Source organism: Gymnoscopelus microlampas (genome assembly GCF_963454915.1).
Source record: "Gymnoscopelus microlampas genome assembly, chromosome: 17".
NCBI classification, from domain to species: domain Eukaryota; kingdom Metazoa; phylum Chordata; class Actinopteri; order Myctophiformes; family Myctophidae; genus Gymnoscopelus; species Gymnoscopelus microlampas.
Genome location: NC_139954.1, coordinates 42,851,903 through 42,876,222, shown reverse-complemented (window position 1 = coordinate 42,876,222; position 24,320 = coordinate 42,851,903). Strand labels below are relative to the sequence as shown.

General features: G+C 40.8%; 1 protein-coding gene across 1 annotated transcript in view; it reads left to right on the top strand.

The window, feature by feature from the left end:
• gypc (glycophorin C (Gerbich blood group)) overlaps window positions 1–19,269 on the top strand; it is a 42,042-nt gene extending 22,773 nt beyond the window's left edge. The window contains exons 2-4 of the mRNA XM_084083605.1: window positions 8,365–8,397; window positions 13,292–13,333; window positions 16,074–19,269. Coding sequence (XP_083939731.1) covers window positions 13,300–13,333; window positions 16,074–16,270 — 231 coding nt within the window. The 5' untranslated portion in view covers window positions 8,365–8,397; window positions 13,292–13,299 and the 3' untranslated portion in view covers window positions 16,271–19,269. The remainder of the gene's footprint in view (window positions 1–8,364; window positions 8,398–13,291; window positions 13,334–16,073) is intronic.
• Window positions 19,270–24,320: the final 5,051 nt, after the last annotated feature.

The following is a 24,320-nucleotide window of genomic DNA, read 5'->3' as shown; positions in this document are numbered from 1 at the left end:
GAATTATAGATCCATGTTTAAAAAAAAGGAATAAAGTCACAAAGTCAAATATCGTTGCTGTGGGACAGAAACCTCTTATCTCCATATTTTAATAACTTTTTGTGTTTTTTTCCCGTAAATTATAGCCTACTTGATCATACTACAGCAGTGGTTTTCAACCCTTTTCATGCCAGGGACCCCTAAATTGATATACATTTGTCAGCTGACCCCCCATCTGAAAATGTTTTGTGCCAGGGACCCCCCAGAAGCAAAGATTTGAGTTAACATAGATATATTCAAAGATATGCACACATTTTCAAGATTTTTCAAAAATAGCAGATCTACAGTACAAGCTCATAGCGCGGCACTCGGTGCCGCGCTATGAGCTTGTGAAATGATTGTGACGCTATGTTAACTCATTTTGTTGGGGACCCCCTGGTACCCCCCCAAGGACCACTTGGTGGTCCCCGGACCACTGGTTGAGAACCACTGTACTACAGTGTCACACAAAAGCATCAAAAGTAGCAGATCTACAAGCTCGAAACGCGCCGCGAAGCGGCGCGTTTCGAGCTTGTAGATCTGCTACTTTTGATGCTTTTAAATTGGAATCCTGAAAAGTAACAGTTTTGGTTGTATGAGGTTTTCGCCCGACAGAGACGTTATATGCTTGGAGATGAAGCTGAGATATTGAGGGGGAAGGAGTAAGAGAAAACTGACAAGAGTATCTCTCCAAAGTATCATTGCTTTATGAAGTGAATTGTTTATTGATGAAGATCAGGCATTATGGACTTTTGCCTTTTGAATGATTTAGTACTGAGCTAACTATTAATTAGTAAACGTGTCATGAGAAAAAAAGTACTCTTCGATAAATCACATGAAGTTCAGAATTCACTGCTGCGGGTTTCCCCGCAATATCATTGCAAACAAAATGTGGCTGACCTCGTTGACACACTCTTTTAACAATTCATGAACCTTAGCATCTCCATTCTGGACATGTGATAGTAGGCTAACGTTTTGCGGGAATAGGCGCATATTAGGCACAAAAATAGCAGATCTATAAGCTCACACTGCAGTGCTACGCAACGCATTGTGAGCTTGTAGATCTTTTGGCGAAGGTATTTGGTGTAGAGGGGGATCGCGGTCGGTGAAGTATATCATCTCTGTCGGGTGGTAACCTCATAATATCCAAAACTGTTACCTTTCGGTATTCAAATTCAAAAATAGCAGATCCACAAGCTCAAAAAGCGTCGCTTCGCGCAGCGTTTCGAGCTTGTGGATGTGTCATTTTGTACACGTTTGTGTGACGCTGTAGTATGATCAAGTAGGGCATTAATTTACGAAAAAATACAACAGGTTCAAATATGGAGATATGAGGTTTCTACCTGACAGCAACGATATGAGGTTTAAGTGTTTTTAACTGCTGTGGTGGGATACATTTCAATATAAAAGCTTTCCTTTTATTTCATAGGAATGCTGCATGAGTGGTTTTTACGCGTATTAAATAATAAAAGACCCGCATCCATGTCTGAGAAGGGCATCAATAATGGACCGAGAATAATGGATAGAGAGAAGTTTGAGTTTTCTTCTACGTTAAAGGGGTTGTTTCTCCTGGCCAGAGTTCGTTGTCCAAGTGTTTGCTCATGGGGTGATTGTTGGGTCTCTGTTAGTTAATTAACCACTTAAGCCTATGTATAATTTTGTTCTCATGTTTTTAGGTTTGTTTTTCTTTCATTTAGATTCATTGTTTGCCTGGTATATCCTTTAGTTTCAATGTACAGGTTACTATTTTGATCAGGGTTCTTCAACAGGGGGTCCGGGACCCCTACGGGGTCCTCAGAGCTACTATAGGGGGTCCGCCAAATCTTTCTGTGATAGGATTTCGTTTTTTTTACATTAACCAGTGCCACTTGAACCCTAGAATTCCTTCTCTGAGGGGAACATTAGCCGAAAATATTTTTGGCAACGAGGCTATACTGTAGGTGTAGAGGGAAAAAAGAGCAGACTAAGTAAAAAAAAAACTTTAATCTGAAACACAATTTTATAGAGGGGGTCCCTGCTTCATCTCTCTCTCAGCTAGGGGGTCCTTGGCCTGAAAACGTTGAAGACCCCTGATTTTGATAGTATTTTCGGTGTGTGACACCGTTGTGCGCCGGTGCATAACTGAAGCTTTAGCCATGCAGGCGTTTAGTGTGTATTTTCACTCTCAGTTAGAGACACAGAATATGAGCTGCTGCTTGATGGGAAGGGGGAATATTGTCTGTCTGGCAGAGTCGCCGCACGATGACAGGTGGGGAAATGAAAGTCTCTCTCAACCCCCCTCTCAGATATTGAGACTTATTTTTTTTTTAATACTCCAAAAACTGTCATCTCAACAGTCCCACCTGTGGAGTACTTGGAATTTTAACCCATTAAGACAGGGAGAAGCATCTGTGTCATTTTTAGATTTGAGCTAAAAAGCATTGTTTTACACTTTGGCTATTCAAAAATAGCAGATCTACAAGCTCATAGCGCGGCACCGAGTGCCGCGCTATGAGCTTGTAGATCTGCTATTTTTGAAAAATCAAGAAAATGTGTGCAAATTAATATATTTATATTCTTTTAAAGCAAACATTTTAAACTCAAATCTTTGCTTCTGGGTGGTCGCTGGAACAAAATATTTTGAGATGGGGGTCCGCGGCCAAATACATATCATTTTGGGGGTCCTTGACATGAAAAAGTTTGAGCACCACTGATATAGAAACATACGTTTTAAAGGAAACTGTTAGGATTTAGAAGACATCAGTAAGAATCAGCCTCAGGTCTTAATGGGTTAATGTAGCATTGACTTCATGGCGTTCATAGTCACATTCACATAAATCCAAAATGTCAGCGACAGAGTTCTGTCCTGTGCTGTGTGTGTGAGTGCCACTTGGAATCACCCCCCCCCCCCCAAAAAAAAAGCGTACCATTTCACTCAAGCTGTTTGCTCTTCTAGCTCTCGGCGGTGAGTACACTATACCAGGCCCTTAAATACCTAATCTCATTCGGCCATTTCCCATCGAATGGATTCAGTGCGGCGCCAGCACCACATTAACCCATTAAGACCGGGGAACGCATCTATGTCATTTTAGATTTCTACTTGAGCTTGTAGATCTGCTATTTTTGAAAAAAATCTCGAACATTTTTGCAAATCTTTGAATATGTTTTTTAAGTGAACAAAATATTTTTTAGATGGGGGGTCTGCGGCCAAATACATCTCATTTTTGGGGTCCTTGATATGAAAAAAGTTAGAAAACTACTGATATTATAGCAACATACGTTTTTTTTGTTTTACTGTTAGGATTTAGAAGACATTTGTAGAATCCCCCAGAAGCAAAGATTTGAGTCACAAATGTTTGCTTAAAAATATATATATATTCAAAGATTTGCACAGATGTTCACGATTTTCCAAAAATAGCAGATCTATCGAGCTTGTAGATCTGCTATTTTTGAATAGCCCAAAGACATCTAAAAATTACACGGATTCTTTCCCCGGGTTTAAATGAGTTAAGACACTGCTAGCTCCTATACCATTAAAAGTCGACAAGCAAACTTCTAACACCCAGCCTGCAACCGATAAAAAGACATGATGGCAATTGATTGTAGTTCTTTTGTTCTTGGACAGAACGATTGGCCCCGGAGCCCCCCACACACACACACCCCGCACAGCCAAGTCCAAGGGATATTTTTGTCACGGTTGCTGATGCTGACTTACATTCAACTCTCAGACTTATCGCAAACTCCATTGAATGCACAACTCATCCCCCCCCAGTCCACCCTGAGAGGGCTCTGGAAATTTGACTAGTGGCCAAACTGTGGCAAACGTACTCTAGCACTGGGGGAGAAGGAGAAAAAAAACCTCTGCAAAGAGCTCTAAGTCTATCTGCGCCGAGTGATAACATTCTTGTTTAGATTGTGCATGTGAGAGAGAGAGGCAAGATGGCAACCCAATCTCTACGTGCAATGTGTGTTATTTATTTCCCCCTCTCCAAAGCCAAATCCATAGTGTTAATTTAACCCCGAGAAGTGTTAAGACGGACCCGCCGGAGTCACACTCTCGGTTAAACGATCACTCCCGAGTTTTAATGTGCAGTGACATAGTCACAAGTTAAGCCATTTAGACCGGGAACGCATATGTGTCATTTTAGATTTCTTTGACTATATTCAAAAAATAGCAGATCTACAAGCTCGTAGCGCGGCACCGAGTGCCGCGCTACGAGCTTGAAGATCTGCTATTTTTTTTTTAAATCGTAAATGTGTGCAAATCTTTGAATATTATATTTTTTTTTTAAAGCGAACATTTGTAACTTAAATCGTATTGCTTCTGGGGGATTCTACAAATGTCTTCTAAATCCTAACAGTTTTTTTGAAAAAAACGTATGTTGCTATAATATCAGTGGTGCTCAAACTTTTTAATGTCAAAGACCACGCAATATGATAATGTATTACGCCGCGGACCCCCATCTGAAAATATGTTGTTCCAGGGACCCCCTAGAAGCAAAGATTTAAGTTACAAATGTTCACTTAAAAAAATATATATATATATATATATATATATATATATATATATATACAAAGATTTGCACAAATTTTCACGATAAAAAAAAATTGCAGATCTACAAGCTCGTAGCGCGGCACTCGGTGCTGCGCTATGAGCTTGTATATCTGCTATTTTTGAATAGCCCAAAGTGTAAAATAATTATTTTCAGCTCAAATCAAAAAGTGACACAGATGCGTTCCAGGTCTGAACGGGTTAAATTGCAGCCAGGCTTTTGCATATATTTATTCCTTGAGAATATCATATCAGCACAGTGTCAGCCACAGTGCTACAGGGTGGAATTAATTTGTCTTCCAGTTTCTCCACCCTCCGCCTCTCTCTCTCTCCTACTGCTACCGAGAGACACTTACACAGGCCCTCCTGCTTCAGAACCCCGGCTTTGGGCCAGATTAACGCCACTTCTGGGAACGCGATGAAAGGCGGCGCATGTCGCTCCCGGGGCCAAAGCCATTCTGCCTCTGACTTGTCTGCGAAATGTGTTGAGAGCCAGAAGAGAGAGAAGTCAGGGAGTCCATTGTGTGTGCCTCTAATTCTCTGTGGCATCCAATAGTTCTCTCCTTTAACCCATGAAGACCGGGAAAGAATCTGGCGTCATTTTTGGGGATTTCTTTGGCTATTCAAAAAAATAGCCAAAGATATATATTCAAAGATGTTCTAAAATTTTCAATAGTGCTGCGCTAAGAGCTTGTCGATCTGCTATTTTCTTTTTTTTTATTGAACATATTTGAAAATCTTTGAATTTATATATATATATTTTTAAAGCAAACATTTGTAACTCAAATCTTTGCTTCTTCTAAATCCTAAAGGTTATTACACACCGGGGCGTTTTTTTCGTGCGAATAATGCGTTTTTTTTTAAACCTTATAAAGTCAATGGCTCCGTACATGGAGCGAAAAAGCGAAAAAGCGAAGCGAAAAAGCGTCTTTTAATTATTCGGAACGAGTCCGAATTTTGCGTATATTCGCATATTCGCCCGGTGTGTAACCACCTTAACAGTTTTCTGAAAAACATACGTCGAGTCGTTCTCAAACCTTTCCATGTCAAGGACCACCCAAAATGATGTATTTGGCAGCGGACCCCCATCTCAAAATATGTTGTTCCAGGGACCCCCCCCCCCAGAATCACAGATCGGAGTTAAAACTCTATGTTTAAACTCCGTATTAAAACATATATTCAAAGATTTGCACACATTTTCCACAGGGTTTTTCCAAAAATAGCAGATCCACAAGCTCATAGCGCGGCACTCGGTGCCGCGCTATGAGCTTGTAGATCTGCTATTTTTGAATAACCAAATAAATCTTATAAAAATGACACACAGATGCGTTCCCCGGTCTTAATGGGTTAACCTCCGCGGCCCTTTGAGCACGCCGGCGTGTCGGGTCCCTCTGGGGGGGTTTCTGGTGACAGGAAGAGGAATCTGCCCTTAGAAGTGGCTTTTACTGGTCCCCCCCCAGTCCCCGCCGGAGCCGAGCAGATGTCCCACTCTCCATGTCGTAAAAAAAAAAAAAAGGCGAGCGGCAGATCTCGCTAACGAGGCTAACGAGGAGACACCTTCAGGCGAGACAGGCCCCTCGTGTTTGCTTGGCAAATTTATGTGGGATTTGGTGCTCTCTCTCTCTCTCTCTCTCTCTGTCTCTCTACCCCGCTTTGTGATACTCTTCTCCACACTGCCCCGATTGAGATGGGACCGCTATTATGCAGCGGTGCAGTCCTGCCCGAAGCCCAGAAGCCCAAACATCTGCTTTAACCCATTAAGACCTGGAAACGCATCTGTGTCACTTTTTGATTTGAGCAAAAAAAAAGCATTATTTTACACTTCATATATCTGCTTTTTCAAAAATAGCAGATATACAAGCTCATAGCGCGGCACTCGGTGCCGCGCTATGAGCTTGTATATCTGCTATTTTTTTTTAAATCTTGAGAATGTGTGCAAATCTTGGAATATATATATTGTTTTAAAGCGAACATTTTTAACTCAAATCTTTGCTTCTGGGGGGTCCCTGGAACAAACTGTTTTGAGATGGGGGTCGGCGACCAAATACATATAATTTTGGGGGTCCTTGAGATGAAAATGTTTGAGCAGCACTGATATAGAAACATACAGTACGTTTTTTTCAGAAAACTGTTGGGATTTAGAAGACATTTTGTAGAATCGGAACCTCAGGCCTTATTAGGTTAATCCGGCCAAGTATAGGTGTTTGGTTTTCCCCCCCATGCTAGAGGGAGCCCGGGGGTTCACATCGAAGGGGTGTAACACATACTGTACTGTACACTAGAGTAGAAATTGTCTCTCCCTCCTGTGAATTATAGATATTCTTTTGGAAAAGAAAAAAAAAAAATACATCTCTGAATTTCTCTGGCCTGGAAGGAGAAGCTTAAACTATTGATCTGCATCATGTATGATGATAAATCTTTGCCCAGAGCAGATATTTCTTTCCCCCGGAAAGGTAACTGTGAACTTCTGCACTCGCTGATAAATGAATTTATTGGATTACTGGGAACTCGCTCTCGCTCTCTGTCTCAATCTCCCCCCTCTCATGGGGGAACTGTGTTGGGTCTATGGGTGGGTAGAGCTGAATCTTGACCTGCTGTATAATAAATATAATGCGCTTGAGGCCTTGAGACAACTTGTGAATCTGCTGAACATTCATTCACTGAGTGGGTTGGTGTGGACCAGTCGATTGGTCCACTATAACCACATGCTCCTTATGTGAGTCACAAGGGGAGGTTTGAATCCAACTCCCGTGCCTTTGGTGTCTTTCTAGCATGTGATGTCTTCTTCTTCTCTCTCTGACCTTGGCTTCCTTACCTAACCACGCTTTTGTCTACACTCTGTCAATAAAAAAAGGAATGGCAACAAAAAGAAATTGCCCTCAACAAATCAATACCGCACGCTGTGTGTGTGTGTAGAGAGAGGGTTTGTGTGCTAAAACAATCGTCTCTCACACACACACACACACAGCCTTTTTTTGGATCACGATCTGAAGCGCTGCATGACGATGTTGTCGACATCAGGGAACGTTGTCCTCATGTAGCACGGGGGCAGATGATATCGTCTCTGTCGGGTGGAAACCTCATATGTCCAAAACTGTTACTTTTCAGGATTCAAATTCAAAAATCACACCCAGTGTGAAGTGAGCGGTGTTTATGAGTTATTAATTTCATCATGCATCTCGGTAGCCAATCACAGCACGTCCTGCGAAGTGACGTGCTTACATTTTTTACATTATTATTAATTTCATCATGCGTCTCGCTAGCCAATCACAGCGCGTCTGCGAAGTTTGAAGTTAATTTCATCATGTCTCGCTAGCCAATCACAGCACCTCCTGCAAAGCTTAGCCTATGGGCGTGTTTTCCACAGCATGGCGTCACAGCGGAAGACAAATTTTCACGACGGAAAGAAAAACTTTCGCCACGGATGGGTCCTAAACCCTCTTATAGGAGCGGTTGCACCGCTCAAAAATAGCGAAATGTAGCAGATCAACAAGCTCGAAACGTGGCGCGAAGCGACGCGTTTCGAGCTTGTAGATCTGCTACTTTTGATGCTTTTGTGTGACGCTGTGGTACGATCCAAGTAGGGTGTTAATTTACGAGAAAAACTAAAAGTAAAAAGTTCAAATATGGAGATAGGAGGTTTCTTCCCTGACGGCAGTGATATCATAGGACTGTCAGAAAGAACCTGATTCATACTGTAGGTCCTATAATAACCTCCATAGCCGCCCGCCCGCCCACAGTAAGCTTCTACAGGGAATAGAATGATTTTCTTCTTTTGCCCATTTGACTAAGCCATGTGTTCTGTATCTCCACAGGTCTCAGTGAAACGGCCACAGTAGCTCCTGTTGGTAAGTTTTACACCCTATATATGGATTAAAGTTCTCAGTCGACCTCGACTGACTGACTTCAGACATTTGGATTCCACAGAAGTCTCCGCTGGAATCCTGTCGTTGGACCGAAAATAGACGATCTACAAGCTCACGTTATTTTTTTAAGTTGAAAGAGTAATTGAAGTGTTCAAACTAGCAATAGAATAGATTAGATTTAAGAGTGTTTGAATTGGTCACACTACTTGGTCACAGAACATTGGTTCTCAAAGTGGGGTCCGGGGACCCCCAGGGGTCCTTGAGCTAAATGATAAGTAGTTAGGAACCAAATTGCCCCTTATGGGTCTGTAACTCAGAGAGTGTACAAATGGAACCAAATGGACCCTAACGGGTCCATTTGGTTCCATTTGTACACTCTCAGAGTTAAATTAACATTGATTTTACAATAGAAATTGGGATCCCAGAGATAGAAATGACATTAAATGGGGTCCGTAGCCCTAATGCATGTCAAACTGGGGGTCCTTGAAATTAGTTGAGAATCACTGCTAGAGCCGTAAAAATCTTCTCTTATGGGGGTCCTTGGCATATCTTTTCAAATGGGGGTCCGCGGGCTAATTTGGGGGTCCTTGACATGAAAAAGTTTGAGAACCACTGCTATAGAACGCATGTTTGGAAGCATCTTCAGAAGCATCTTTTTTAAAAAAAACCTAATGGTCTCGGATATTTCATAAAAAGCACAGGTTAAAGCTTCAATCTGTGATTTCTTCAACTGGTATGTAGAACATGGGTTTAGAAAAAAATGTGAACAAAACATCATAATTCTACATATTGTGCTAATTGTTTAGGAAACATTCACACACACATCATAGATCAGGACTTGGGCCCAACAGAAGTATTTTTGCTTTAACCCATTAAGACCTGGAACTGTGTTATTTTTAGATTTGAGCTAAAAAGCATTATGTTACACTTTGGGCTATTCAAAAATAGCAGATATACAAGCTCATAGCTATTTTTGAAAAATTGTGAAAATGTGTGCAAATCTATATATATATATATATAGATATATATAGATATATATATTTTTAAAGCGAACATTTTTAACTCAAATCTTTGCTTCTGGGGGTCCCTGGAACAAAATATTTTGATGGGGGTCCGCGGCCAAAAACATATAATTCTGGGGGTCCTTGACATGAAAAAGTTTGAGCACCACTGATATAGTTTTTCAGAATACTGTTGAGATTTAGGAGACATGTAGAATCGGCTTCAGGTCTCAATGGGTTAAACCTTGTACACCCCCCCCCCCCCCCCCCCCCCCAACCTGTTTCTTTCATCACCTCAGAAGAGATATTTGTATTTTGCAAACGTGCAATGTGTTTATTCTAAGGTTCCTGTGAGCTGCTTCACCGGCAACAAACAGGAAATTGTGCCGAGATATTCTATCCTTCCGAAAGGACAATTTAGTGAGGTATTTTTTTACTGTCTGATGAACAGGAAGCTGCACCATAACACTGTTATATTGCCAGCGTATCTATTTAAGCCAAAGATGTATAGGTTCTAGCACCACAGACCATATACATTGCTACTGTTTGTTGACTGTAATATAAATACTAATGCATTTTCTTTGATCACGTCTGTAAAAAAAAAGAAAAAGAAAAAATGAAGAGGGTCTGTGAGTGTGCATCAAAAATAGCTTTGCCACATTTGTAGCGAATGCTAATGAGGTTTGAACTGTGGTTTCACAATTGGCCGTGTGAGGTGGAGTGACCCTGAGTTACCTTGGCACCAGTGTTGTTGCCATGTCTGCTTATTATAAGCGACTTTGGGGCTTGTTTTCTGAAAAGTTGCTTGTAAATATTGGTTAGTTTGGAGTTGCGTTTTTTGGGGGTTTGTTTCTAAAGTGTAGTTGTTTATTTGGGCTTGCTAAATGTTGTTTAAACCAGTGGTTCTCAAACGGTTTCATGTCAAGGAACCCCCTAAATTAAAGGTAGGGTAAGTGATTTTCTTTGGTTAAAATAAGTGTTAAATAGTTCTATATTCTGAGTACTCATTGCTATAGAGTGTTTGTTCAGTAAAAGGAGTCTCCTTGTCTCTCCAGCTCTTTATAAAACAGAAAATGCATTTTCGTTTCAGTTTCAGTTTCATTTCAGATTTTATCCAATCAGGATAGAGAACTCAATCAGGATATTGATTAAACAAATGAAATTGGAAGTGATGACACTAAGAAATGAGCAGACAAAATTGGAACTGGAACACTAAAAAAATGAAGCTTAAAAATGGGTACTTTCTCCTGATTGGCTGAGATTTTGACACCTACCGAAAAATGTACTTACTCACTTACTCACTTACCCTATACCTTTAATATGTATTTGTCCATGGACCCCATCTGAAAACCGGTTTTGTGCCAGGGACCCCCATACGTACAAGATTTGTGTTGTTAAAATGTTATTTTTTTTTCCTTATACCGGTATTAAACAATTTTAACTTTCTCCAAAGATTTTTTTTGAAAATAGCAGCTCTAAGCTCACTACGCGTCGCATCACGACGCGTCGTGAGCCTGTAGATCGGCTGTTTTCAAATATCCGATAGACATACTGTAGGTTTAAAGTGCTCATGTGGCCTTATAGTCTCTTTTTTTTGGGGACTTCTTTTCATAGACCTGGTTGATTATTTCTCTCGCTAAATCTGGCAACACTGCTTGGTACCCAGGGACACGCTCAAAGCTTTCATCATCAGGCACCAGCGGAGCAATGTGTTGTTTACAGTGATATTAAACCACTAATTTGGTTTGTTTTATTGAAAGACCACCCCACCCCCCACCCCACCCACCCACGGTGATGATTAGCGCTATCACCCCATCGCATCCTAAAGCCACGGATGAGACCGAACAGCATAGCCAGATTTTGCAAGAGAAACAAGCTAACAAGCTGCTATTTGGAGAAAAAAAATAACGACACATTTGTTATATTTTGGAAACATTTTAAATGCACAGTTGCACACATCTTGGATGGGGGGGTCCGTGGACAATTATATATTAATTTGGGGATTTCCTTGCCATGAAAATGTTTGAGAACCACTGGTTTAAACAACGTTTAGGAGACAAGCCCAAATAAACAACTGCACTTTAGAAACAAGCCCAAAAAAAAAAAACACGCAACTAACCAATTTTAACAAGCGACTTTGCAGAAAAACAAGCCCAAAGTCGCTTAACGATAAGCACAACATGGCAACAACGCCGGATGCCACGTGTTGCAAGCTTGTCGGTTGGCTATTTCCATTAGCTATAGGCTTATAGCTCGTTCACTTTTAATAGTCGGCCGTTTCCCACAACTCAACTGCGTTCACAAACGCTGTAGTTAACCCCCCCCCCCCCCCACCACCACCACCACCACCACACTCCCTCATCCCAAATGAACAAGTCATGTAATTCTCCTTTAATCGCACAGAATGTGTTGCACATGGCAAACAATGCGGTCTGCGATGAGGTTTTAATGAGTGGGCGAGCACCTTTAGATGTTTCAGGTGATTAGGCATTAATGAGCCTGCCTTTTAATTGCACACACCGGAGTCTCCATTAACAATGTCTTGTTTTTTTCCTTTGCTTTATTCTTTTTGCCCCCCCCCCCCCCCCCCTTATCTCTCCTCCTCTTTAAAGCTTTATTCCATGGCAACAGATCAATCCCCGTTTTAGATCCCCACCCCCCCATGTTGCAAGTAAAAATTCCTGTGTTCAAAATAAAAGTCAAAACTGCAAAGGCATTAGCATCAAAACGTACTTAAAGTACCAAAGTAAAAGTACTCAATCTTTCGAAAATAGCTGATCTACAAGCTTGCCTCCCGACACGTTGTGAGCTTGTAGATCGGCTATGTTTGAATAGCCTAAGTGTAAAATAGGGCTTAAGTGGTTAATGTATGTTTTGTAATAATACTCTAAATCTGAAAAGTAACGTGTAACTATAAAGCTGTCAAACAGTCGTAGTGGGGTAAAAAGTACAATATTTGCCTCTGATATTTAGTGGAGTACAAATATATAGTAAAAAAAAACAACAACAGAAATACTTGAGTAAAGTAAAAGTTCCTTAACATTATACTCCAGTGCAGTACTTGAGTAAATGTACTCGGTTTACATTCCAACCTCTGCCGTCCTTCAGAGAAAGTCGAGTTGAGGCGGACAGCTGTTGCCTGCGCAATAATTCATGATTACCTTTAATCACTTTTGTGTAATGAGCATTTTGTCCCCTGATGCCGCGGAGACAAAGAATGTGTCCCCCACACACGGGACAGCTGTCTGTAAACACAAAGCCTGATGACAAATTAACCTTTTGGTTTAAAAATAACAAAAGTGACAAAAATTCAAAATGAATGTACATTGTACTAGGGTTGCATTTTCAGTAGTGATGTGTCGTTCATGATCGATTCGTTCAACAGAACTAGTTCATTTGCCGTGAACGAGCTCGTTCACTTTCTGAAACTGTTAGGTTCACTCGCGACATAAATAAAATGCTCCCGCGATGGTGTTTTACACACATTATAAAACATACATTAACCACTTTAGTCCTATTTTATACCTAGGCTATTTGAAAATAGCAGATCTACAAGCTCACAACGCGTCGCATCGCGACGCGTTGTGAGCTTGTAGATCGGCTATTTTCTAATGTGTTAGTACTTTTACTTTTGGTACTTTAAGTGTATATTTCGATGCCAATACTTTTGTACTTTTACTCGAGTACATTTTGAAAACTAGAAGTGCGTGATATACTGTACTATGGACGTGTAGTTAAGGTGCTATAGAAAACACACAAAAAAGAAATCCAGATTTTGGGGGTCCTTGGCAGGAAAAAAGGTTGAGAAAAGACTGTACTAGACACAGTTGTGAGCACATCATCTAAAATGCTCCCTCTTGTCTCCCTCCCAACAGATTATGACATGGACGATGGATACTTTGATGCCATTCTGGGAGGTGAGTTCAAAAAACATTCTGCAACATTCAAACATCGCCGCTGCCGCTGTCCCCCCGTCCCCGTCCCCCCCGTCCCTGTCACCCCCCCTTCCTTCTGCAAACCTCATTTATGTCAATATGGAGAAGGAATGCATCCGCCAGCCAGCGGCAGTTATCAGCCGCACTTCAGTAAAAAAAAAAAAAGGAAATCAAAGACGCGTTTCTTTTGCAGAAAGGCAAGCAGGGCTGTCTGTTAATCCATTACGACCGGGAACGCATCTGTGTGTCATTTTAAGATTTCTTTGGCTGTTCAAAAATAGCAGATCTACAAGCTCATGGCACGACACCGAGTGCCGCGCCATGAGCTTGTAGATCTGCTATTTCTGAAAAATCACGAACATTTCTGCAAATATTTTCTTTTTGTTTTTCTTAAGCGGACATTTGTAACTCAAATCTCAGCTTCTGGGGGGTCCCTGGAACTAAATATTTTACAAATGTTCGCTTAACAAATTACCTACCAACAACGGTTATACTCGTTGTTGGAAAAATACCCCGTTATCTGCCAATCAACGAGTATAACCGCTTTTCAAAATATATATATATTATTTTTTTTTCAATTTATCCACACAGAACCAGAGATATCGTGATCCAAAGATTTCTTGCTCCATTCACTCCTTGGTTAACTTATTACTTTAAAATCCTGTATCTCGGCTCCTGTGTACTTTTTTTTTTACCATGTTATTTTGGGTGAAACATGCTATTTTCAATTGGCTGCAATTATGGAACGGATTACCGAAATCGGATTATTTTTTTCCACGATTCTACGAGACTCCTGTGTGTGTGTAATGAGGGGATCACCGTGAGGACGGTGATCACGGAAAATATTTTGTGACTACTTAAAAAATGTTTTTTTAACATTGAATGTAATGCTGGCAGTGGGGGAAGTAAAACAAAAAAAAAACTCTGGCAGGGAATGTGTTAAGAAATATGTATTCCAAGATTTGCACAAATGTTCACGATTTTTCAAAAATAGCCCAAAGAAATCTTAAAATGACAGAGATGATGGTTTCCCGGTCTTAAAGAGTTAAATGTATCGGAACAAAGCTTTTTTTTTTTTAAGCCATTCTGAAATAAGCCAGTTCCTCCTGGAGAAGAACGAACACACACAGAAGGCCTACAGATGTTACTGTAAGCCCAAGCCAATGCTATTTATTTATTTCATTATTTTATAACCATAAATATTGGCTGAATGCGTCAACTCCCATTGACACAAACACTTGCTTGCCCGTGGCGTGTTCATATTAGATTTGGCATGAAAAGGAATGTAATATTTTTTCTCTTTCCCTTCGGTGATGAGCTCAGAATTTTTGATGGGTTAAAAATGAGTTGTTTTATGATCTGGAACGAAGCCATCTCCCAAGCTTTGCGTCATATAAAGCTGGAGAAATGAACTAGAGGTCAAGCACTGTGTGCAGTATTTTTAACAGGAACATTTTTCCATGTTTATACACCACATGACATTGTTTGCCTTTAGAGTGTTGCTTGTACAGAACAAAGAATATCAATCATTTATGTGTTGCTGTCGCCGGGCAGAAACCGCCATCTCCATATTTCAACTTCGTTTCTTTTTTTTCCCCGTAAATTAATGCCCTACTTCGTCAAACTACAGTGTCAAACGAAAGTAGCAAAAAATAGCTGAACCACAAGCTGTGAGCTATTTTTGAATTGTTTTTTTAAAGTGAAAGTCAGAGTGGGTTTTTATTAATATTTAACCGATGAAAAGTATTACCAAGAGCTTGTGAATAAATCATAACTACATTGGATCCATTGGAACACAGGTTAATTTTTTTGTCCACTTCCTGAAAAGTAACCGTTTTGATCATACAAGGTTTCCACCTGACTGCTTGTACATAATTGTCATCGTCGTCGGGCAGAAACCTCTGATCTCCATATTCAAACTTTTTGTAAATTAACACCCTATACTTGATCATATTACAGCGTCACACAAAAGCATCAAAAGTAGCAGATCTACAAGCTTGAAGCACGTCGCGTAGATCTGCTACTGCAGATCTATGCGACGCGACTGCTACTTGCTATATGAATTTAACAGTGGACATATGAGTTTTCCACCCGACTGAGACGGTATAATAGTTGCCAGTGGTGTAAAGTAACTAAGTACATTTACTTAAGTACACTTTTGAGGATTTTTTACTTTACTGGAGTATTTCCCATTTTCAATACTTTTACTTCTACATCTCATCAGGCAAATATTGTACTTTTACTCCACTACAATTATTTGACAGCTTTAGTTACTTTGCAGATTTAGATTATTATCGCAAAACACACATTAACCACTTCAGCCCTATATATGTTTCGGCCATTTGAAAATAGCAGATCTACAAGCTCACAATGCGTCGCAACGCGACGCATTGTGAGCTTGTAGATCTGCTATTTTCAAAAGATGTGTATACATTTTGAACTTGTGAAATGGGACATTCTGCACAATGAGTACCTTCTACTTTTGGTACTCTAAGTACATGTTGATACCATTACTAAAGTAAAACATTTGAGTACTTTCTCCATCACTGATATAGTTGCTCTGGGTACGTGACAAAAGTTTTTCTCCACACAGTGAAGTGCAAACTGTGTCCGTCCGGCCCCTTTTTGGCACGGTACGGACAGTGTCACAGCGTATATAGCGTGTGACCGCCGGGGTCTTTGCAGCAAAAGTAACGCCTTCATTTATCTCCATTTGCACTAGCTGTCATCGCCGCCGTGGTCCTGGTGCTCATCTGCCTGGCCGTGGTGCTGATTCGCTACATGTACCGGCACAAGGGCAGCTACCACACCAACGAGGCCAAGGGCACCGAGTTCGCCGAAACGGCCGACGCCGCTCTCCGCGGCGACCCCGCCCTTCAGGAGTCCATGGACGAGAGCAAGAAGGAGTACTTCATCTAAAGCATGCAGCGCGATGGGGTGGGCTTCCCCCCTCCTCTCTCTCTCGAAAATAACTGATCTACAAGCATATGTTCAGGGGGGGGGGGGGCAGGGGGAGACCAGGCGACAAGCCATGTCGTCTTATAAACGAAGCCGATGAGGAAGTCGATTGAAACGCTGCAGTTCTCATTGACGGCCCCAGAAGGTGTCGCTGGTTCCCACTCCTGCCGCTGCTGCATGGCTGCAGGAGATTTACTAATTGCCACGTCATCGATTACACAATGGGGGGGATTTGACCCGGACTTTACACACTCGATTTTATTACAGTAGTAAACATTCTCATGGATACTTTTATCAGTGGCGTGCACAGACATTTTGAGGGGCAGGTGCTCAAGTAAATTATACTTTTTTTTCGTTTACTTGGTCTGCTCTTTTTTCCCTCTACACCTATACCTCTTTGCCAAAAACAGCCGATCTACAAGCCCCGCTTGTAGATCGGCTATTTTTGGCTAAAGTTCTCCTCAGAAAAAGGGATGCTAGGTTTCGAGTGGTTATGGTAAAAAGAAAAATCATATGACATAAAGATTTGGCTGACCCCCTGTAGTAACTCTGAGGAACCCCCTAGGGGTCCCGGACCCCTGTTGAAGACCCCTGCTGTAAACTGAAAAAATATATATTTTTTTTTTCTTTTTTTTTAAAGGGCTCGTTGTGGGCTTGTAGATCGGCTATTTTTGGCTAAAGTTCTCCTCAGAAAAAGGGATGCTAGGTTTCGAGTGGTTATGGTAAAAAGAAAAATCATATGACATAAAGATTTGGCTGACCCCCTGTAGTAACTCTGAGGAACCCCCTAGGGGTCCCGGACCCCTGTTGAAGACCCCTGCTGTAAACTGAAAAAATATATATATTTTTTTTCTTTTTTTTTAAAGGGCACTTCTGGTCAAGAGGGCAAAGGGAAGGTGCTCTAGCACCACCTAGAGTCTATCTGTGCACGTCCCTGACTTTTATGTTTTCAACAGCTAGTTTAAAGTCTTCTTTCAATTAACATGTGCTTTTTGTCAATTATGGTCCCATACATTTTAAAGTTGATGATAATGCTTCTAGGGCTTACTACAGTTTTTTTTTTTTCTGAGTGAAGACCCAACTCCTCGCTGCCCTTCCAGCCAATAGCCTTCGTTTGCGGTTTCTTTTCGGGACCCGGAAATGCCAAAGATGGTGGAATTTGAATTCGCTGAAAAACTGTCTTCAAAACGGGTTCGGAAGAAACCAATGGGTGAAGTCACCGTTCCACTGTGTACAATCTTTTTTTTTTGTTGCAAAAATGCACCCCCACAGGTCTGTAACTCTGCGAGCGTACAAATGACACCAAATGGACCCGTTTACAGGTACGCTTGGTTCCATTTGGCACACTCTCAGGGCCCTATTTTGCGCGTCTTAACCCTTTAAGACCTGAGGCGATTCTTAAAAATGTTTTCAAATCCTAACAGTTTAAAAAAAGAAATCCAAAGAAATCTAAAGTGACACAGATGCGTTCCAGGTATTAATGGGTTAAATACCACGTTTGGCCACTCAAAATGGCTAAATAGCTTACTCCTATTTAAGACGCGCAACATAGGGACCTCAGAGTTTAAATGACCACTGCACATTTTTACCACCCACACCGACGACTCCTCCAGTTAACGTTTTTTTTGTGCTTTATTGGACTTGAACTTGGAGGATGAAAAGCCAACAGAGGATGATGCTCTGGGCCGTACAGTAAGGATGAATGTCTCTCATACCGCTGCTGTCATTCCCATTTGAACGCACTGGAACTGATCTGACAGCAACATGCCAAAGAAACATCAGAAACAGGGAAGCATGATGCAGATGACGGCTTCTGGCGTCGGTGTCCTCCTGTCCGCCCTGGTTCTTCTCACTGTGATGGTGGTGTGCTACAGATCAATGTGTGATGGTGTACTACAGATCAAAGTTATGGATGAGATGTATACATTATACAGTAGCGTTGCCATGGAGTGTATACCTTATTGCATACAAGCTCCACCAGATGTTAAGCCTTTAAGACCGGGAACGCATCTGTGTCATTTTAAGATTTCTTTGGCTATATAAAAATAGCAGATATACAAGATCATAGCACGGCACCGAGTGCCGCGCTATGAGCTTGTAGATCTGCTATTTTTTCGTGAAAATGTGTGCTAATCTTTAGTTTGAATGTATATATACTTTTTTAAAGCGAAAGTTTTTAACTCAAATCTTTTTACAAATTCACTCAAAAAAAAACTCAAAATTGTACAAATGTCTTGTAAATCCTAACATATTTTTTTTCCTAAAGTTTTTTTTTTTTTTTTTTTAACTTATGTTGCTCATTATTATTATCAATGGTTTTCAAACTTTTTGTGTCAAGGACCTCCAAAATAATATGTATTTGTCCACGGACCCCCTCCCATCTAAAAATATTTTGTTCAGGGACACGATTTCTCTAAGAATAGCAGATCTACAAGCTCATAGCACGGCACTCGGTGCCGCACTATGCCACACTAGCTTGTATATCTGCTATTTTTGAATAGCCAAAGAAACCTTAAAATGACACACATGCATTTCCTTCCCGGCCTTAAAGGGTTAAGCCCCGGCAGATGTAGAAACTAGGGGATATGCTAATCAGACAGTAATTACCGGATTGTATGTTGCGATGGAAGAAGTACGCAGGTTTTATTATGTAAAAGCAACAATACCACTATATATAAATACTCTGTTGCAGTACAAGAAAGCAAAACAAAAACCTGTATTCAAAACTTGACTTGATTAGTAAAAAAAAAAAGTATCAAAATCATTGTAATCATGTATTCAATTTCACGTTTTTCAAAATGTGTCAAAGAAAACGCTTTCATGCAAAATAGCAGATCTAAAAGCTCACAACGCGCCGTGAGCTTTTAGATCTACTATTTTCAAATAGCCAAAATATAAAGCAGGGCATAAGTGATTCATGTACTGTATGTTTTGTAATAATCATCTAAATCTGCAAAGTACTGTAAACTAAAGCATATTTTCGACAAAGCGATTTGGTGGTGTAGAGGGAAAATTAATGCCTCTTTTCATGCAGTGCAGAGCGCTGGGAGACACCGGTCAATGAAGAATATGGTTCAAAGTGGTTATGGGTTCTTTGTTGAACCATTCAAATCAATATTTCTTTTTAAGAACCTTGCTATGAAATAATAATGATAGTCTTTATTGTCCCCTCAGGGATATTCATCTTCACAGTCTGTTCCAACAGAAAAAACACATAACCCATAAAACACAAAACAACATAGTACATAACATAACACCAAGATGATACATGAAGTCCCACCCAGTATACACAGAACCATCATATCAGCGAGGCAGTTTGTTGAGTGCAGCAATGGCTGAAGGATTAAAACTCCTAAAATGAACTGTTTTTCCATTTCAAAGCTCTGTATCTTCGTCCAGATGGCATTGGACAATGTAGGGGATGATCAGTGTCATTTGCTATTGTGAGTGCTAAGCATGTGATGGCTTTGTTTTTCATATCAGAAAGTGTGTGTGTGGGAAGGCCGATGATCTTAGCGGCAATGCGGGTAATACTGAAAATATATTTTTTTGAGTGGTGCCAGCCACTTCTATACACTTGCCAGCCACTCCTACACTTGACCGTGTGTGTGGGTCCGTCCGTCCGTCCGTCCGTCCTTCCGTCCGTTTGAGCACGGCCTCGACAGCTGCAGCTGATTGCAACACAAGGATGCAACCAGTTACGCAAATTCAAAGGCACCACTCTCTTCACATAACATGAAAGGTTGTTTTCTGGAACCAAAACGTGTTCTTCTATGGCATATCAATCCGAAGAACCAGTTTCGGTTCCATTTGGCACCTTTATTGTTATGTGTGTGTATACCCGATTAGACAAATGGCTCTTTTTGAATACAAGAACTAAGTGAACTGTGCCGTGCCTGTAACCTATTTTCACGGGTCCTTGATTTGTTTCCAGGTGCTACTTGGTTGCAGATAAGGTTGGTTCTCGGAACCAAATTCTCGGCCCTGCTCAGGAGCTAGTCCAGATCTCTTTTACTTTTAACCCATGAAGACCTGAAGCCGATTCTAACAATGTCTTCTAAATTCCAACAGTATTCGGAAAAACGTATGTTTCTATATCAGTCAGTGGTGCTCAAACTTTTTCATGTCAACGACCCCCAAAATGATATGCATTTGGCCACGGACCCCCATCTCAAAATGTTTTGTTCCAGCGACCGCCAGAAGCAAAGAATAGAGTTTAAAATGTTCGCTTTAAACAATATATATTCAAAGATTTGCACATATTTCCTCGATTTTTCAAAAATAGCAGATCTACAAGCTCATAGCGCGGCACTCGGTGCCGCGCTATGAGCTTGTATATCTGCTATTTTTGAATAGCCAAAGTGTAAAATAATGCTTTTTTTAGCTCAAATAAAAAGGTGACACAGATGCGTTCCAGGTCTCAAGCATATTTTCGAAAATAGCTGATCTGCGAGCTCAAAAGGCAGGTTTTTATTGTATTTTCTATGACGCAAACAAAAAAGAGAGTCACAACAAGTCAAACGACGAGAGTTATGTCATGTCTGTGCTGTAACAGCAGCATAGAAGGAGACCGTGCCAAAGCATGTTCATGTCAAAACTGCTCGCTCCTTTACAGCACGTTGCTTCCCTTATTTTGTGGTTTGAGTTCAGAAGGAGGGCAAAAAAACAACAACACAAGCACACAAACAAAACCCGAGGGCCTTTGGAAGCAAACCAAAGCGTTCCTGACATGTTATGGTGCGTCGCTGTATGACAAGGTTTCTCAACAGTAGTTTTTTTTTTTCATTGTCCGATGTGTTTATCGTTGCTGTCTTATGTACATATTTTAACTTTTTATGTTTTTTCGTAAATGAACGCCCTGCTGTATGTGTGTGTATATATATATATATATATATATATATATATATATATATATACACACACATGCATATATGTATATATACACACACACACACACACACACACACACACACACACACACACACACATATATATGCATATACACACAGACACACACACACACGCTTGTTTCTCTGTCTATCGCGTCTGGTCTCTGACTCTGTGCAGTGAGTAAAAGGGGGAGGGGCTACTGGCAGCAGATCTGCAAGGCAACAACGCGTCGACACGTGAGACGTTGCTAGCTTGTAGGTCTGTTGTCGAAATGATTTTTACGTTGCACTACCTGCAGAAGTGATTTGCATAAGTATTGGGTCATAATGCGTTTTCATATTAATTGGAGAAATTGTATCGTGCAAGTACAGTAAGGGTATGGAAAGCAGCTGGTGTTACAGGTGGAATATTGAGGATTCTTTGTGGAAAGTTTGGAGTTAGTTGGGCCATGTGGCTGCTTTGAGACTGTCCCAATACACTCATGTACACTCCATGAGTGTGCTTGTCAATTCATGTGGCAAGATTGACAGGAGAGATGATCAGAGGAGCAGAGTTTGTACCATTATTGTTAAAACATGGACTGAAGTATGGGTAGAGTTTCTCAGTGAAGGTGCAGCCAGTGAAAGAGTAGATATGAACTCTGGCCTCCACATCATAAAAGGAGACCAGACCCTCCTCATAATCCACAAACACTCCAACTTTCTGGACCTTCTTACTTACAGGGAGGCGGACAACAGGGGCAGTAAAAGCCAGGTACATATTTCCATTCATCAACCATATATTCCAGTAACCATAGTTGGGACCCAGATAGAAAAATAGGTCCTTCCTGTCGATGGACTCTCTGGCCACTCCTAAACTCCAGTCAGTCCTCCCTCCAACCTGAACCTCATAGTAAAAACTTCCTGAGGAGAAGCTTTGTTTTCCTAAGACAGACGCTGTGGAGAATCTCTCTTTGTTCTCTGGGAGATTCTTCCATACATTTCCATGACTCACTTGTTTTCCATCCTCAGACAGGACGAGTCCACAGTATGCTGTATCAGGGTCCAGAGTCACATCCACCTCATATTGCTGGATCCTCCTCATCTCAGCATCACACAGCGTGTTCTCCATCTTTTGACTGAGTGTCTTCTCCAGCTGTCTAGTCCCAGTGATGTCTAAGAACCCAAACAGTGACGTCTCAAGTTACGATCCAGGAACGGTCAGTTTTGACTTCCACTTGGTGCTCTACTGGTTTCAACAAGAGGATGTAAAGTCTGCTTCTCTTTCACTGATGTCCTCACACTGTGTGGAATCAGCCTTTAAATGCAGCTCCTCAAATCTCCACTCATCAAATATGATGTCATTTCCCCCAAAATGGAGTTCCACGTGACTCCAGTACTGTGATTGGACACATCAGGTAACCATGGCAACATGGGCGGCCAGCTGAATTGTTAGAGAGCCCGCCTGGGAAGAAGGCAAAGGTCCCAGGTTTGATTCCAGGCCTCAGCAATGTGTCAAAGACACTTAAAGCCCTGACTGCTCCCCGAGCCGCTAAAACCAACAGCTGATCACTGCTTCTTCTTCTGTACTTGATCACACTGCAGCGTTACACAAAAACCTCAGTTAGTAGCAGATCGTCACCTTATTAAACTAATGGCCTATGTCAGTTTTTGAGGAAAATTATATTTTTGCCTAAGTCAGCTCCTCATGACACTGGCCACCTCTGGTAAAATCGCCCATCTCCTAATTGAAAAGGATCATGCTGTTCACTCCCCTTTTAGTATAATGGCCTCCCTAGTGTGACTTAGGCCAAAAAAGGCCCTTTTTTTTGCCTAAGTCACATGGTTTTGTGACTTAGGCCAAATTATTTAGGCCCTGATTTAGGCCTTTTTTGGGGGGGCCTAAGTCAGATTTAATCCTATTTAAACCTATTTAAATCTCTTATGTTACATAACTGACAGACAGTGTTATTTCTATTTGAATAGTCATAATTTGTTATAAACATTTTGGCTGAAATGATTAAGAAATATCATAAAGTTTTGTTTTGGATAAAAAAAAATATTTTTCCTGAAACACTTTTAAAACATGACATAGGCCATTAGTTTAGCAAGGCGACGAGATGCTATATTGGAATATGAATCCTGAACAGTAACAGTTTTGGACATATGAGGTTTCCACACGACAGAGACGACATGCGCTGTATAATGATCCTCTCTGTCTCAATGGTTTGCCGAATGTAAACCTTAGCAGCCCTTAAAAACAGGAATGGCTGGCGTAGAACTTCATTGCGAAATCAATAAAAGATTTCAAACTCTGGCTCTGAGGAATTACACAAGGTTTGTTGTTTTGGTGATATGTAGGTGGAATGACAATGAGACTTGACCTCTTTTTGTTCAAAATGCTCCCGTCACACAGTCTGGAGCAACGGAAGCCCCGACAATGATCAGCGGAATAAAGCGGAATAAAGCAGTGTGACGCCTCCTCCCCGCTTCCGTTTGTCATTTTACATGTCTTTGGCTATAGAGCGTCGCAGTTCCCGCCCACTTCCAGTTGCCGGAAGTAAATACTCAATGCATTTTTCCCATTGACTTTTCCGAAAATATTTATATAAATTAATTTAAGCCTAGAATCAAGCTATCCAGGATCCTGGTGAATCATGACCATAAAACGTTTGATGCTGTGAAAAAAAAAAATGAAAACGGCAAAACAAAGGGTATTTATTAAACATAGTATATCATATCATTAAATATAAAATTTAAAAAATCACAGAAAAAAAGGTTTTATGGTCATGATTCACCAGAATCCTGGATGGCTTGATTCTAGGCTTAAATTCATTGATATAAATATTTTTGGAAAAGTCAATGGGAAAAATGCATTGAGTATTTACTTCCGGCACCCGGATTCTGCGCAACTGCGATGCTCTATTCCAAAATAGCAGGTCTACAAGCTCATAGCTCAGAGCTTGTAGATCTGCATTTTTTTTTTAATCATAAAAATGTGTGGAAATATTAGAATTTTTTTTTCTAAGCGGACATTTGTAACTCAAATCTTTGCTTCTGGGGGTCCCTGGAACAAAATATTTTACAAATGTTCGCTTTAAAAAATATGTATATATATTCAAAGATTTGCACACATTTTCATG